Raw genomic sequence first — 17463 nt, 5'->3', positions numbered from 1 at the left:
TATATTAATGATACGTCTGGTATTATAAAATACAGCAAGATTTGCAGTATATTTTCAAGGAAGTGGATTTATTTATTTCAAATTCCAGTATATTTCAGAGGAAAGGTAAACTGAGGGAATATTGAAAATATTCAGGTGAGTGACATGGGTGTTGTATGTAGAGTAGGTTGTTGTGCATTAAAGGGACAGTGTGTAAGATTTAAACCGTTTTTCATTAAAAAGAAATACATTAAATGGTTGTAAATTTCAAAAACTAACAGATGAATGTGTGTTTAATGGGCAACAGTATGTTTTAAATATCATAGGTCTAGTAATCATTAAAGTATATTACAAGGGTGTGGCACTATTCTGGAGGCGGCCATGTTTGTTATAGCTACAAACAATGGTAAATGCAGCATCTGCAGCACCTCCTACTGTTCACAATGAAAAACGGTCTAAATTTTACACACTGTCCCTTAAAGGCTGGCGGTTGGCTCTAACTAGCTAACTGTGAGTGTATGAATGTGTTTATTGCATACTCAAGTGCTAAAGTAACCAATTGCATTAGATTTTAGTAATTACTTCAGCACATAAGCAGAAGTACTCATGTAGTCAATTACTAATGCCACGTTGATTATTTCAGTACTTAAGAACATAAAGTAATTTAGTTTTAAAGTAAGTTACTTTGCTAATCAAGTACTAAAGTCTTTACTTTAGGTAGTAAAGTACTGAAGATGTCAATTACTGCAGGTAATCAAGAACTAAACTGCTTATTTTAGGTACTCAAGCAGTTCAGGTGGCTTTAGGTACTTATTTGCTAAATGTAAAATTACTAGCTCTAAAGTAATTAAACAAAGTAATCAATTAGCAACTCTAAAGTAACTGATTCCTTCAGTACATTAGTATATAGAGAAATCACTAAAGTACTTGACTAAATTCAGTAATCAATTACATTAATACTAAATTACAAAAAGATATTGAATTCATTTAGTGGTTAATTTATTTAGTAGTAGCCATTTTGAGACCCCCCTTTAGCAAAAAACATGACCAAAAACAGTAAAACCCGACACTCCACTCACTGTAGACGACCACGTTGACTGGATACTCATGGATGTCTAAGCCGATCACCATCATGCAGGTGAAAGTTCGCTGGTCGCTCAGCTTGGCGGCAGACAATAACAGGCTGGAGTTAGCGGCCATGTTGATGCGGTCCTTGTATTCATCAGTGGCGCTAATGGAGACGCTTTCGGTTTTCTGCCTGACCAGCAGGTCTCCTGAGAGTCCGTCACCTTTGTCCTGGAGAAGATTTGTAGCGAAAACACGCGAGGGATGAACACAAAGACACGCACGCATGCTGTCACATTGAGGAACAGATGCACGCTCCGGCGCGCAGCAAATGCACTCAGACTGGGTGTGGCTCAGACATGATAAATGGGTGTCAGACGCTGGGTGTCAAGACGGACTTCACCGTTTTGGGTCCATTGACCTCTGCGCAGACTTACATATTTCCACTTTGTGATCAGGGCGTCTTCTGCCTTCGCGGCTCCTTTGTTGCACGGAATCTCCAGCGTTTGGCCATACAGGCCCACCACTGTCTCAAGGCCGCTCACTGTAAAGACACAAAAGCAGGAGAAATTATTATTTTTTTTTGCAAACATAAATAATGAAAAAAATAACCCACATCATTATTATGATTCTAGCTATAAGTATTCAAATAATTTAGTGTCTATCTATCCATCCATCCATCCATCCATCAACAGCAATAATCAAGAAACAAATGTTTCTGTAATACATTTCAGGCAAGATAAAATTGTATCCAACTGATCTGACTAATTGATGGAATAAAAAATAGAATGATCGATTCTGAAAATATTCGATAGCGACAACCCTGCTTTACATATTCACACCACAGTTCAACCCAAATGAATAATGTACAATGTAATAACAAAGCAACTGCCTCATAAAATAAATAAATAAATAAATGAATGAATAAGCACCCTCTCGGCCTGAATTTCATTCACAACATGACTTTGGAGACAAAGTGCTGGTGAGGAGGATGGGGGGGGGGATGAGCAATGAGGGGGTAAGGGGTATAAGGCTGCAGGGAAAGAGAGGCTTCCGTGTCGGCCGATAATGAGCTGTTATTCTATTTAACTTTTTCATGTGTATCAAGTGTGAGGACTCTCAGAGCTGAGGAAGTGCACACGAGTGGCTGTCAGCAGTTGACAGCCAGCAATTGACAGCTAAAGCTTGAATATGAAACAGCTCATCAGTACTTAAGTCAAATCTAAGACGACAGAGTTGTCCCCAAACGTGTCCTGGGAGAAGAGTAATGCCCTTGCACAAAGAGGAAACTAAAGACACATTTAAAACTGGCTGATATTTGTCACGTTGCATCTTATTCAAGTCAAAATGAAACAGACGCTTAACTGTTTATTCTCTAGTTTGCTTGGCAATGTAGTTCACATTTAATACTTGTTTGAATGGACATAATCGTTACGGTTTCTGTTGTGTGAAAAGAGGCTGTGGCAACAGCCTTGCTGTCGTGTTTGTTTAAAAGACATGCATTTAAAAGGTTGCGTCCTTCAGTTAATTAAATGCCATCAGCACAGGTCAATTCAACTTAATTAAACAGTTTTTATCCATCTGTAGAAATATATGGCAGGCCTTCAAACAGGCAACAACATCAATGTGCAGTGTAAAAGGGAAAAATGATGAGAAAAAGTCAAAATACACAAATATTTGTTGTAACGTGCCCATTTATAAATTTGAGGGATCTGAAACAGTTAAAGGGAAGCAAACCCTACATTTTTCTTTGGTATAGGTTACACGCACTATTCTAAACACGCTGTTGTGATAATTGCATTTCAGTTTGTTAACGTCACCAAACCATCCTGAGCAACTGTGATGTCATTCTCAAGTGGGCAGCAAGTGTAAAAACGAGTGGATTTTGCTACTCGGAGAAAAAATTTCTAAAGTTTTTATAATTAAGTTTTTAAAAAGTAGTATGTTTATTCTTATTTTTGATTTGGATTGAGTTTCAAAATACGGAAACATATTTGTAGGGGGAAGATTATTCACATATTTTGATCATCAGAAACTATGAATTGTTTCATACAGTCTATATAATCAGTGATTTTATTGTGTAGTGTTACATTTCTGTTCATCATGGCCATAATAATCCATAAAGCAAGTGTTATTTAATGCATTATTCCATGAAATCCAATATTTCACAAAGTATTGCTGACATTTTTTGGTGTGACATTTGTGCTTGTTAGAGGAACTTAAACAACACTAGGAATACATTTAATACATTCAGAGGAAGCCTCCAGCAGCACTTACGGCATCTATATACAATATCTGCATTTAAAATGAGGCTTGGTGGCATTTAAGCTCATGGACCAAACAAACATTTTCACAATTTAATACAAAGAAAGCTGCGTGAAGTCGAGTTGATTATTGGTCAGCGGCAATTCAGGCGCGACGTAAAACAACAAAGGAAACAAAATCTGCCAGAGTTCACGTTTGAACAATGAGGAAGCAAATTGAGCAGACCAAACAAAAGAAGGCACTGAAAAAGCATGGCGACAGGGTACAGGACCAAGGGGGCGGAGCCAACAAACCTGATAAGACGCAGGTGTGCAGACAAAAAGGTAGGAAAAGCAAACAAAAGACAGGAAGGTGAGATATGTGGGTGAAAAAACACTAAATAAAACAGGACAAAATGATGCCAGCTATAACATTTTACCAAGTTTCAGAGTTGAGGTTTAGCTGTGTGTTTGCAGACGACACTTTTATTTTGATGCTGTGTTGATGCAAATGCAGCGAAACTGGCTCTCATGCTTGAAGGGGTTTTTTAAGTCAAAGGACATCCTACGCATATGGATGCTATGCTGCTACATTTTGTGCTTTATCTGGATTCAGGAACTGCTTTCTACCCTTTTTCCAAGGTCAAATTCTAGCAAACAATGTCAGCATATCAAATAAAAGTGGAGTTTAAAAAGAAAGACTATTTCTAAGAAACAAGACAGAAAAAAAATAAGCTTGAGAGCTCCCAGGAACATAAACCACAAACATTTGGAGTGACCACATGTCGAGTCAACATTTTTTGGGTGTAAAAGATGACATGTCCAAAAGATCATCTGCCATAATGTGCAGGAAATTTGTTTACGTGCTTTGTTGCTGTGGTTTTGGATTGCAAATGAGTTAGAAAAAAACAACGCTCATACGAGCGGAGTGAGGGAAAACTGCGGCTACCACTAACACTTTTTCACCCACGTGATTAGAGTGGGGTGAAGGAGAGGAACGAACGTTTGCACCAGCTACTAATAACACTGAAATCGCAAGCCCTCCAAGCTCATTTAGGTCAGCGGTATGGGAGCATTTCCGCTACCCTTTTGAGAAAGTAAATGGAAATTGCGTAGTCAACAAGACTCAGACTAATTGCCTTAAATGCTTCTTCATGTCAAGCATGTTAATGTATCTTCAAAGACTCCCTGTTATCAATGTGCATTTTATCCCGGGATCCCCATTTGGATTGAGAGACTCTTGAAAAATGAACTTCACCGTTTGCACTGACTGTTCAGAGTATATTATCTCAAGATTGTGAATTGTAAATCAGGGTTTACTTTTACATTTCACAATAACAGTTCTCCTAATTTCATTGTTGATGTATCTGATATCATGTTTCAGATGTATCAGATGAAAGTCGCACTCGAATATATACCGTATAAGAGAAAATTATTACTGTCGGAATAGCAGTACTTCCAGACTTATTGGTACATCTGCAAGCCAGACACTGCGGCATTTTTGCCCACAAGACAAGAAATAACATGAAATGAACGGCAACATGAGATGACTGCCGTTGGCCTCTTCTCTCTATGGTAAATAAGTGGCAAATAGTCCATTCATATATAAAACTTGTGAATGGGAGAAAGCTCATATAATGGATGGACGGACTTCAGCAATGTGTCTTGATGTGTGACCCCCTGTAATCGATGATTCATTTTCCACATAGTTGTTAAATCGTCACTTACACCAGACACACCGTATAAAACGCACCTTTGCTTTTCAAATTCAACATTGATTCTACATTTTTTGGGGGTATTCAAATAAAGTTGTGTTCAACCAGTCTGAGAACATTTAGAAAGTGAATTTGAGAAACAGGACCTTATCAGCACAGATTGCATTGTTACACAATGACAGCTAATCGCACGCTGGAGACGACAGAGTCGCTGCCGCCATTGCCGAGCAAGATAAGGTAATCCTACTCCACAAAAGTAGGTGATCTCTGTGACTTGGCCTTGACAAACACATACACAAGCATGAGCAGCTGTCTCAGAGGCAATCGCCCAAGTTTAAATCAAACCGCATTCCTTTGTGTGTCATCAAGTGTAATTTATTAAACACGTTAGCCTTTTGAACTCGGATGGGAATTCTTGACTCTGGCGGGAATGTTGCGAGTGGACACCGAGACGGCGGCGAGGGGTAAATCAGGGAGTCGACAGGTGAGCATTAGTGACAGGAGGCGGCGCCACAGGAGATACTTTCATGTCCCTGATTAAGGCGCCTCCGTAACAGGCAGGAGACGGGGTGGGATGACAACTAGGCTATAAGCCCACCGAGGGAAATCAGCCATCCGTTTCCGCGCATACACTCGTGGCAGCATCCCTCCGTACACTTTAAACCCCCTTGCCCCCACTTGTGCAAGCGCTCGTCATTGAGCAGCACAAGAAAGCGCTGGTCCAAACTTATTAAGTACTGAAAATGAGGGTTGCGCATTGAATGGAGGTCCCATGGCGCATGTCCACAAAGACAGGATGGCAAATAGCCTCGTTCCAGCGGCGGCTCAGTGGTGAGGGGGCAGAAAGGACCACTTCACTTGGATCGATACCACTTGGGAAAAGGCTCGCAGTTTCTAATGAACGCTGCCTTGATAAGTAGCTTTCGGTAATGCCCTGCTCTTTTAAAAATCTTTTTTTTTTTTTGTAAATAAACTCACTGGCTGAGGCTGTGCATCTCATGAGATAAAATACAAAGTGTTTGCCTGACTGCCGTTTATAGTGGTTGAGTTATTATTAATCTGGGGATGGGAAAAAATTAGAACTCGTTATTATTTTCATCGATCATTGAGGAACATTGAAGAAACTGAGCCAAAATGGGTTGCGCTGGTTGGCTATGACCATCAGAGGCACTGTTTTGCAAGAAGAAAAACAAAGAGGTCAGCAGGCCAGGCATCTGTTATTTGCTTTCTTCTGTCCTTCAACTGCAACCTTACAAGTTGACGTGAAGATAACAGAGCTAGGCAAGATAGGCTAGTTAAGTTATTTCAACTGCATTTATATTTGTTGTGTTCCTGCTGACGTGCTAATAGTTTTAGCACATTTCTAAACGCGCAACATTTTGGGGTAATTTATATAGCATGTATGAATAACACTGTTAACTCCAGATAATCCTGACTCAGCAGGAGCCATGTGGTATTATATTGCTTAAAGATTGAAATTCTATATGTCATTTAGACAAATTAAAATAGCTAGGTCATGTTTGCAAAAAAAGAAAAAAAGAAAAGAAAAAGGCTGAAATCCTTCAATGCAGCCCGTCAGCCACAAGAGTAAATTTGCATGGAGATTAATTTATCTTATTAGGTTGTTTAGTCATCTCGTTGTTTCTTTTTATTGTATCACTCATGACTTCTAGACCTTTAAAATTAAGTTTAGGAAGATGACATAATCACAGTCATTAGTTCTTATTAAATTAAGTATTTTCTTTGTCGGAGGCTTAGCTCAAGAGCATACTTTGATGGGTGTTCCTGGCTTTTCAAAGATAATGTAATTGCTCTCTCTATATCTATCTATCTGTCTATCTATCGATATAGCGACAAATATATGACATGTATGACTCCAACTTGAACAATGCAGCCCTTGGCAACACAAGATAAATGTTTAAAAGGGAGATTTCTGAAAAGTAATGTTTGGTGGGAGACAAGGAATATTTCCGACAGTGCCTGAAAACACAAACCTTTCCGGAAGGAACGAGGAATATTTCCAGCAGTGCCTGAAAACACAAAAATATGTCCGCCTTTGTTTTTGTGTTAATGTTTGGTGTAAACAGCGACAACATAAAATGAGGGGATGAATTTGATACTGTGATTTTCTACCTTCGGGCTTTCTGTTGGAGCCGTAACAAAGGTAACACTGTAGAAGGGAATTTGCCCACTATGATGAAAGCATGCACTGGTAGCAATTTCTTGCTTCAATGGATCTCCGCGTGAAAGGGGTTGTACTTAATTAGCGGCGTCTCAAAATAAAACCATGTTTTTCTTTTTATAGTTTTGTTTTATAAAGGCATGGGTGACAGAGCCCTTTGCTCTCTTTAACATTGCACGTTTTTTTCCCCATAACAGTATAAGATTTCTAATGTAATATTTTTAATAACGAAATTCAGGCAGGTGGAAAAATCAGTGATGTGCTATTGTGTCTACGACATGCTGTGGGTCGTATTAGATTATACAGGTGTGTGTAGTGTTTATCTGAGTCAAATGAGCAGTTCATAATTTATTTGTTGTCATGCAAAGAACTGTAGTCCCACAGGAAGATGTGGCATAATTTGGGAAAATGGTACCATCAGGGTCCCCTAAGCATCCCTGTGGCTGGCATTTAATGAGCTCCCTCAATTGGTGCACACATACTGCTATTGACTGTGTGGGTATAATATTGAGTTTGTACTCGGTGATGCGATTTCGCCAAACAACTACACCCCGACTACGGGAAGAGCTGCAATCACATCGTCGAGGCATTACATCTCTTTCATGTCGCTCCGTGAAATGGGCTGGTATGTCAAATTTACGCTGTGCTATAATTTTGCTTTTTCAAGCCCTCTGTAATTGCCCATCACTGTCATCACAAAATCACGCTAATGGTATCCAGTTCTGCACCCAGAAAAAAAAAAAAAAATGTCCAAGGAGAGCAGCTTGCAAGCTTTTAGCCTGGCTGCACAATATACAGTTTTGTTTTGTGAGACTTCAAAAGGAAAGGTGGAAACGATATATAGCCAAAAACTTAAAGCAGGTTCACACATCTAACTTTTCTTTAAAAGCAGGCTTTGGGTCGGGATCGGGTCACTTTTTATTGGCGTTCCAAGTGAAGAGTAAAAGGCTATAAACTCTTATTGATTGTCAAGCAGGCACACATTTTCTTGGCGGACACCTTTTTATTCAGGTTTTGCTTTGGTAAATTAAATTCTGTTGTGTTCTTTCTCAGTAGTTTATATGTACATGTCAATGTTGTTGCAATACATTCTAGGTTTAGGAATTAAACTGCAAAGGTTTGGGGAACCCTCCTACATATGCAACAACTTGACCTTTAACTAAAACAGTTCTTCTCAAATAGAGGGGCCGGAGACATGAATGACCCCCGGAAAAATGCTTTGTTTTTGCTCTTTGAAGTGTAATTGCAATAAAAAAAAAAAAAGGAATGGCATCAGGTTTTTTTTTCAGTTGCTTAGATGCAGTTTTTTTTAAAGTTTTAGACTAATCTGTATAAATGCTGTTAAAAATAGTTAATTATTGTTTAAATTAGCTTTATATTGCTTTTTTTTCTTTTGTTCATGTTAAAAAAGATACAGTTTTAGGTATATCAATACAATTGCTATGGATAATTATTTCATTTATAGTCGGAGCGCGGCGTGAAAGGATTTCTCTTTTTTCGGGGGGCTTTGCAAATTAAAAGTGAGAAGCACCGAACCAAAACAAACTCTTATTAAACCCTACATCTCCTGTTGTGTGGTAGTATTACAGTACATGTGCGAACGTTACTCAATAATGTTTTCAACAAATGGAAATTACATATGTCCAAAATGTTTTCTCTGTTTTATTTCTGTATTTATTCATCTAGTTTTCTTCCCAAAAATTGTGGTAGTTACAACATTTTAATATGCTCGTTTGGGCGTTAAATAATGACTATAGATGCCGTGTTATGTCCTTAGTTTCAGTCCAAAACTTTGATATGCATTTGATTCCATTTTAAAAAAAATATATCTCACTTACACTGTTAATACGATATGATCAGGTAATGGGATTAAATGGCAATTCTGCAAAAATTGACATGATTCTTAAAGGCAGATAAAGACCCACTCTTGCTTAATGCATTCAAGAGGCAGAGTGCTGGGAAGTAACCAGGTGGCAAATCATGTGAAATGGATTGTACAGTGTGAGGATTCCAGGCTGCGCCATCTGTTTTAGGGCAGAGTGACCCGGCCTCTAAAGATGTTGCCCCGTACATCCCTGACCTTCAAATGGGTCCTTTCACAGGGACTCATGTGAAAAAAGTTCCGTTTGTATGTCAAGCGATGACAGACAAAGGTTCTATTTTGCAAAGACATTTCCCCCACGGGCTCTGTCTGAAAGCCAGCCCAACTAAGTCGCTATTCTTTCCTCTAATAAGCGAGCCACTCTCTGACACTTCTTATCTACAAGCCCAATGAGAAATATTGTCCGAAGCCAAACACATTCATTAGCCTTATGATGAAAAAGCCTGATATGGTGTGACATGGGTGTCATGCCTAACCGACTGCAGTCATCCGATGCAAAAAAGTATATTGCAACTGATAAATTAGTTTCTCTTTTATACTTCGGGACACATTATTATCTTTCTTCAACTCATAATATGCAGAAGATATCCTACAGGGTACTTGAAACTTGAAAATGAATTCATTCTCATTTAATGGTTAAAATGGCCCAAAAAAATAGTTTCATTAAACAATAACAAAATATCTACTGACAAAAACATAGCAGGATACAAATACTGCTGCTATTGGACAGTTATAGCACCTTTGATTCAAATCTGTCATTACACAGACATCACTACAATTTTGTTGTGCAGATTGGGTTCAATATTGGAGACACACAAACACACACACAAAACATCTTCTTGTTTAGACATAAAGTCATTGATACAAGTAATAGTTGTTAAAGTGAATCCGGTTTTGATCTGACTTGTGAGCAGGTGGCACTCAACTCAATTTACATCAAAACGTGCAACAGTTTGGCAGATGGTGAAGAAATGTTTACATTGTCCAAAAATGGTGGGGCAACACTTGTAGACAAGTAACATTACTGCAACTTACTAAGAAGCTGCGAACGTTTTAATGTAGTATACCCGATTTTTTTTTTATAATCAAGAGATTATGTAGAGATTATTATAATCATGAGATTTTAAAGGAGTTTCAGCAGATGTTAGGAAATCTAATGTAATACTGTGATAGGAACGGTTAGGAAGTGTTGTGCTTTAATAAGTACGCATTCAAAATACAGCCTTGGAGCTGTAAGAATGAGGACTGATAGCAAAGGGGGAATTATGTCAGCCTAGCGTCATGGGTCAAGGTCCACTGAGTATAATGGATCCCCTCTGTCACCAGGCAACGCGCTTTTTTTTTATTTTTTAACATTGGGCTCTCTAGCCGGCAATGGCTTTGCAAACAAAAACCCCAATCACGCCGTTTTTAATGCTGCGTGTTATTTGGGAAAAATAGGCCAAAACTTTTATGAGGAAGTGAGAGGCTTTACAAGCTTTTCATGCTTCTCTGTGCTTCATTGTAATTGAACACTGAATAGGCCTGGCTATGATTAAATGGCCGGTGTGAAATAGAGGTTTTCTGGGGAGACATTTTGATGGCTCTCGCCCCCTCGGGCAAAGAAAACAATTTTCGTTTGCTGCATCATGTGTGGTCACAAGACAACCGCGGACAGTAGCAGGTGGGAATCCAGCTAATCCATCGCCTGCAAGCTCACTCTGTTCGGTTCCTACTGTTGCTTTGTGTACAAACGTTTCCTCGGTTTCAGTTCTTGCGCGGGCTTGCCGTCACGCCATCGAGTTTCTTTTGCCGTCAAGGCAGAAGAGCCGAAGGGGACAAAGGATTATTTTGCCCTCGGGGCGTTAGAATGTACTTGTCTCATGAATAGCTGTTTCCTGAAAGTTTACCTTGTGAAATCTTATTCAGTCGAGGCAGGAAAAGTAATCGTTTTCACTAACCTTTACGCTACGTGCTATTACAAACAATCAATGTAGACGATCTAATGCAAGGACTATTTTTTATATCTTGATAGCATGACACAGTAGATTGTTGTCCAATGAAAACTTTCATTTTGTATCTCTAATAATAAAATGGCTTTGTGTACAATTCAAATGATGTTTTATAACACTTTATTTTACATTTTCCACCAGAACTACACTTCAAAATGAATACTTTCCATTCAATCCACACTATCCCATTGACTTTGACTGAAGAGCCAAGGCTCTCAACATTGTCAAGACAAAAGCCATTCAGCTCTACCTTCTTTTAATCAAGCAAGTGCAGATAACCTCGGATATCGAACGTGATGTTCTGAGCAGATGATCATCAAGAAACATTTTTTGCAGAGTCATTTTTGATGCATGATAGTCAACATGAAGTAGCTACAACTGGTTGTTTTACCTTGCTGCACATTCCCAAAAAACATGCATGGTAGGTGTATTGGACACTTCAAATTGCCTTTAGGTGTGCTTGTGAGCGTGACCTCGTTTTTCTCAGTGTGCCCTGCAACTGGCTGGCAACCAGACCAGGGTGTCCCCCGCCTACTGCCCGAAGACGGCTGTGATAGGCATCAGCAAGCCTATCCCTCGTGAGGATGTTGTTAAAAAGTCTGCCTTGAAAATACATTTCCAGTAACGTTCAGTGTAGATGGCCATCGTGTTCAGCCATCCGCTTCCCGCTTCATGGCATGCATCTGACTGGAATTGCTGGGAACCAATCAGAAGATGCAATAATGTAGACTATGCAGCCAAGTCCCATTCTTAAATGAAGACAAGACTGTTAGAAATATATTCATACAATATTTTGCAAAATTATACAATATTTTAATTGCAGATCGGTGCTTTTGATGATGTTCAGGCCTTCAGAGAAGGCCTTGAAGGCTCTGACAGCACTGCACGAATCTCTCTCTGCGCAATTAAATTGAAGCTATGTTTTGCAATTTGAGAGCGTGCCTTCCTCTGGGAATGCCATCTCATCTTGTTTTCTTCAGCAGTGGCCATTTCCTACATTTCCCAGGATGCCCGTGGACAATCCCCAAAGAAGCAGGTGTGAGCACTTTGCATCAGCTGCGCGTTGCCTGTGTTGGTTGAGACGGGGGAAACAATAATAAGCCCAGAGGAAGAAGTGAGTCATTTTCCACAAACACCCAGTGAGCGCATTGCATTATGGTCCATCATAAACACAGTCACAGTCTGACTGTTGTGCTGTGTTGGTTTATATAATGAGGAACGATCTGGTAAACAATCCTGGAGGCTCCGTATATGCATGTTTCTGAAAATTCTCCCATCTTTCACACAGTATGTTGCCTGATTGATTCTGCTCAGGGGAACCTTTGTAAAACATGGCACCACATAACAACCCAGGCGTCTGGTTGTCAGCGCTAGTTCTATTCATGTATTGGCGCTCCCAGAACTATCGGCATGTCCGTCTTGGAGCTGAAATTCAAGCTTTGATGCCACATGGAAGAGAAACATACTCGATTTACAAAGCACAAAGAATGGAAACATATTGTCTCCCATTTATTCCTTTTGATTAGGAAGTAGGCTTGATATGAGGCTGAGTGTTTTTTTGTTTTTTTTTAATTTCATGGCCGTCTCAGTCTGAAGGCACTCGTAGCACAATCAAAGCAGTCGATCTGGAATTAATTGAAATGGTCCCGAAAAAAAAAAAAAAAGAAATAAAGTTTTGCTTGCAAGCTCTCACATGTTCCCACTGGCATTTTCTTACATTGTTCTGATGAGGAAGATAAAACGCATATTACCCAAGAAAAGAGGGTGATTATCACTATTTTAATGACGTGCCATAAGGTAGAGGAATTGATCTCGCAAGCACCATCATTAGTCTTTGAAATGATTTCCTTCGCATACTCGACCACACAAGCATCCTCTTTAAAAAATGTCATAAATTGCATCTGCAGATGAGCTGCTCTTAAAGACACCAGACGGCTGGAGTGGTCGAGCGCTGAGTGCACTCAGAAATCACGTCCATTATGTCGTGAATTATGTATTTGAGGCGTCCAGGTTGTGCGTGAGCGTGTGTGTGTGTGTTGGGGGGGAGGGGGATGATCTAGACCATCGGAGAGCTCACTGTCATGACTCAAAACACCCGAGCGCACCTCCCATTAACGGTGTGCCATTAAAGGCAACAGAAGGCCATTAACCAGCCACAGCCATTAACTCCGCCTCCTCCTTATCCATTAAACATTCCTGATAAAAGCCAGTTTTTCTGGCATTTGCTTTATATCCGCTTTTCTGGAAGTACTGACCTCAGCCCCAGTCACAAGAGGGCGCAAATGGACACACGTCACAAGAAAGGTGTTTCTCACGTATTAATTCTCGCATGACTGACTGCAAGGATATTAAACTCTGAAAATAGAGATACTGTGGACTCAATTATAGGTTTAACGGTGCAAATGGGATTAGAAAATAATTTCCAGCTATTAAAACGCAACAACCAGGTACTCCCATCCTGATTCCCGCAGCAGCGCTGATAAAACTCATTATATTTAGAGTGGTAACCTGCGAAAATGATGTGCAACATATTTAGGAGCACTTCAAAACCCCGCATGGTGGATTGTGACGTGTGAATCATGTGAGTGAAACCTTTCTGACTCGAGTCAAATTGATTTGCGGCGAAAGTAACCTTTACTCTCAATTTATCTTCTTCAGAAGTAAATACGTAAAAATGGTGATGTGCTCTGCTACGTGGCGATGGCTCTCAACTTGGATATTTCCAGCCAAGTACCCTGTAACCAGCGCAAAGCATTTCCGGATGAAAAAAAAAAGAAACTTTAAATTACGTTTGCAGTGTATTTCAGGCATATTTTAGTTAGGGACTGCAAAAGATAGCTCGTGTAACATAATCTGTTTTATTTCTGGCTTTTCTATCGAAAAATCACGTAAAAAATGACAATGCACACTTGTGTAAAACTTTTGTGCATGAATCGTATGACAAATAAATCATGATAACACAATTTAAAAAAATACGTCAACAGCTTGTTCTAATTAATATGCTCTTAAATTGAAAAGAAAATGTTAGTGTTGTGATGTCAAGGTGTTAAAGAGCGTTTAATTAGATTTGCTGATATAAGTACCTGCAGAATCAGTGTTAACATCCCACGTTCCATCACACAACCCAACAAGGACTTGTACCCCCATTTTAAAACACCTGCTCCATTTGATGCACTCGGATCGAACCTACAACTCATGAAAATTTAGGCAACGGGAACAGAATTATTGCAACGATTCATTCCTTCAAAGAGAGAGTGCCAATGAATCTTTTCAGGGTTGGATACTAGACATTGGGGTCAAGCTCTGACCTTATGGAGCTGAATTATTACAGGGAGTTTTGTGTTTTATGGCGAGTCATCGTACTTTGTTGCACACATGATGACAAAAACTCAAAAGCTTCATAATTTACTATTACCTATCTGTGGTGCAAGTTCTCAAGGACAAGGTTGTTTTGCAGGATCCCTGATAATGGCCAAAAACAAGTTGGCGTTGAATCAAAACGGTTGGCTTCATGTGTGTTTTCACACAGGTTTTGTAAGCTTGTTTGGGAGTTTATAAGGCCCCCAAAACATGTAACCCACAAACGCTCATAATTTATCATGGCATATTTTCTCATATATTTATTATGGTGTTAAGAGGGATATCTAAATACTGAACCGGGCCCTGATAGGAAAATGGTTCTCCACCCACGCTCTTTAATCTCTCAGTTCATTACCTAAAAGCAGCAATCAAAAGATGTGTATTAAAAAGAAGTGCGTTGCTTGTGGGCAATGGGCAACAAGGTGAGGTTTATAAGGCTCCAATAAAAGTAGCTGTACACAATATATGAAATTTATCCACCTGCTGAAAGCCATTCAATTTCCCTTGCAGGATCCTGAAAGCTTTATTGTTGCCGCGCTGCTTTTTGTTCATCTATTCTTCCTGCAGTTTATGAAACTGCTTTTGGAGCCAGATTGGCGTTCAAAAGTTGAACTATAGTTTACGTTCTGGAGACTTTTATCTGGCCATTCCTAACTCAGGGGCACTGATAAAATCCACGAGATGCATTTCAGCATTCTCCAAAGAAACCTTGGTTTTGCCACAGGCATGTACGAGGAGAGGCAATAGAGTTGAAAACGTCATTTGGCAGCTCTGCTTGTCGTTCTTTCCACATATTGCAGGGATTTGAGTGGATCTGTGAGATTTTGCTTGCAATACGTATTGAACGACGGTTGAGAAGAAAACTAGTAGAGGCGCAGTCGAAGGAAGGCTAGGCTGGACTTGTTTACAAAGTATATCGTTTAGTCAGGGTAATTAAAACTACAGTCTGAAATCACAGGGAGGCATAATCAACTCAAGTAGGGTTTTAAATTGCAGTAAAACTGGTCTCTTTAGGAGGTATCACATTAGCGCGGGAGGCCACCAGCTCAAATGGAGCAGGGCTGACTCCTTGTCATGACTGCATATTGATCATCACTCCTAATCACGTTTGTTCATCACCTAAAAGGCTCCACTTGTGCCATCAAGACACAAAGCGGAAGAGGGCCTGAAACAGCTAATCAATGAAATAGATGCATCTTAGAGCCAAAAATGGATTTAATCATCCATCAGTCTGCCCTATTTGTCTCAGAGGAACGTTCTCATTGAAAGAAGTATTAAATATAGAAAAATTATGCAAAAAGTGCCCATTTGAGACTTTTGTAAACTGGCAGCATGCATGAACTTTGACTATTTTGTGCTATTCACCTTCACGTAAAAGTCTTTCTATTAACGACAAAAACCGAAACAGAATGTGCAGAATATTTCCAGTCAGCAGAATGTCTTAAAAGTGACTCAAATTTCAAACAAATACTTCCCTGAAAAGCTAAAACAGTTTTGACGTAAAATATTCTGATTCTTAAAGGAAGTCTGATAGCCATATTCGTCAAAATTAAATATATCAGCATCATTGCTAATTATCGCTCTCTTCCTATGATTAACTAAGTGTTCAAAATAGCTCCAGAAGAAATCTATTACAGGCTCAGCTGTCTGAGAAGTGTTGAAAAAAAATGGCCACATCCTCTCTGTGGGAGCTATGCAACATTGTGATTCCTCAAGATAGAAAATCCGGCTTTCTTTTTCGAAATAAAGAATGCAAATAGGCTAGATGGACTTAAGTAAGCCTGTTCTGTCAAAAATGTATCGCTATAAAGCTGTGGTGGAGAAGGAACTGGTCAGCCATGAATGTAGCTTAAATTGAAATTTCATTTCCACTTATTAAACAACATCAGCTCATCATTTTATTTGTTAAATCATTCGTGGCTCTCAGATGTTAAGAAAATTACGTTACCACAACGGTTAAACCCGGACTGCTCAAATTCGCAACTAGCAACGGTGTGATTTTGGATTTCCTGAGCTGTATATATGTTGGAGATTTCCCTAACAATTATATGAACTTTAAGGGTGTCATTAATCTATCAAAAATCTCATTCAAATGTAAAAAGAAGCTAAATGCTGCAAAGCAAAGTATCAAAATTAAAACTGCCTTAGTTTTACTGATTTGAAAATACACTGTCACACCAGGGGCACATTCTTATTCTTGTCATGGTCCTCATTTACAACCTCTCATTTTCCATCCATCCATTTTCTAGAGCCGCTTATCCTCACTTGGTTCGCTGGCTTGCTGGTGCCTATCCCAGCAGACTTCAGGCAGCTGGTTGCCAGCCAATTGCAGGGCACACAGAGACAAACAACCATTCACACCTAAGGACAATTTAGTATGTCCAATAGACCTGCCATGGATGCTTTTGCAGTGTAGGAGGAATAAGCCGAAGTGCCCCGAGAGAACCCATGCAGGCTTGGGGAGAACACGGAAACTCCCCGCATGAAGTTCCGAGCCGCCGTCCCTGACTATGTTAGACATGAAAAGTTTCATGGCAGTTTCTCTTTTCCATACCAAAACTTTGCGTTCGCTTGACTGTGCCACCTTACCCGACCTCTGTTAACAATAGATTAGTTTGTCATCCCATTTTCTTCCGGCTCATATCCGCACTGAGACGTCGACTAAATTGGTGGTAAACAAAATAAAAAGGATAACCTCTAACAGCAGCCGCCAGTAAGACGCATGACGAGCAGAGAGAAAAGTCAATACGCGGCAGACAAAAAGCATCCTATGCGAGCGAGAAGCAATGCGATGAATCATATTATTTTTCAACATTAGCCAAGCTGGCGGCAACAGATTAAAGTCTCCCTCCAGGAAGACTTGACTGGTTGCCTATACGTTCCATTATCGCTATGACTATATTTTGCAGGTGACCAAACTGCTGCGGAATGTAAATGAGGTCTACCAATGAGCCCAGTGCTTATCACTTGACTCCATGAGTAAACAAGCATGGTCCCTTTACTGCTCTAGATAAAGTCTCATTAGACTCAGTGTAAAAAAAAAAAA

General features: G+C 39.7%; 1 protein-coding gene across 2 annotated transcripts in view; it reads right to left on the bottom strand.

Annotated features, from left to right (window-relative positions):
- Positions 1-17463, bottom strand: part of LOC148415500 (CD166 antigen homolog A-like) — a 45023-nt gene that overhangs the window by 11840 nt on the left and 15720 nt on the right. For both annotated transcript variants that reach the window (XM_088428211.1, XM_088428210.1), the window contains exons 2-3: positions 1482-1588; positions 1059-1275 (exon numbers count right to left, since the gene is read on the bottom strand). In XM_088428211.1, coding sequence (XP_088284337.1) covers positions 1059-1275; positions 1482-1588 — 324 coding nt within the window. The remainder of the gene's footprint in view (positions 1-1058; positions 1276-1481; positions 1589-17463) is intronic.

Source organism: Hippichthys cyanospilos, chromosome 11 (genome assembly GCF_059441005.1).
Source record: "Hippichthys cyanospilos isolate Australia breed blue-spotted pipefish chromosome 11, RoL_Hcya_1.0, whole genome shotgun sequence".
NCBI lineage: Eukaryota > Metazoa > Chordata > Actinopteri > Syngnathiformes > Syngnathidae > Hippichthys > Hippichthys cyanospilos.
Note: the sequence above shows the minus strand (reverse complement) of the source record. Positions and strands in the feature narration are given on the sequence as shown.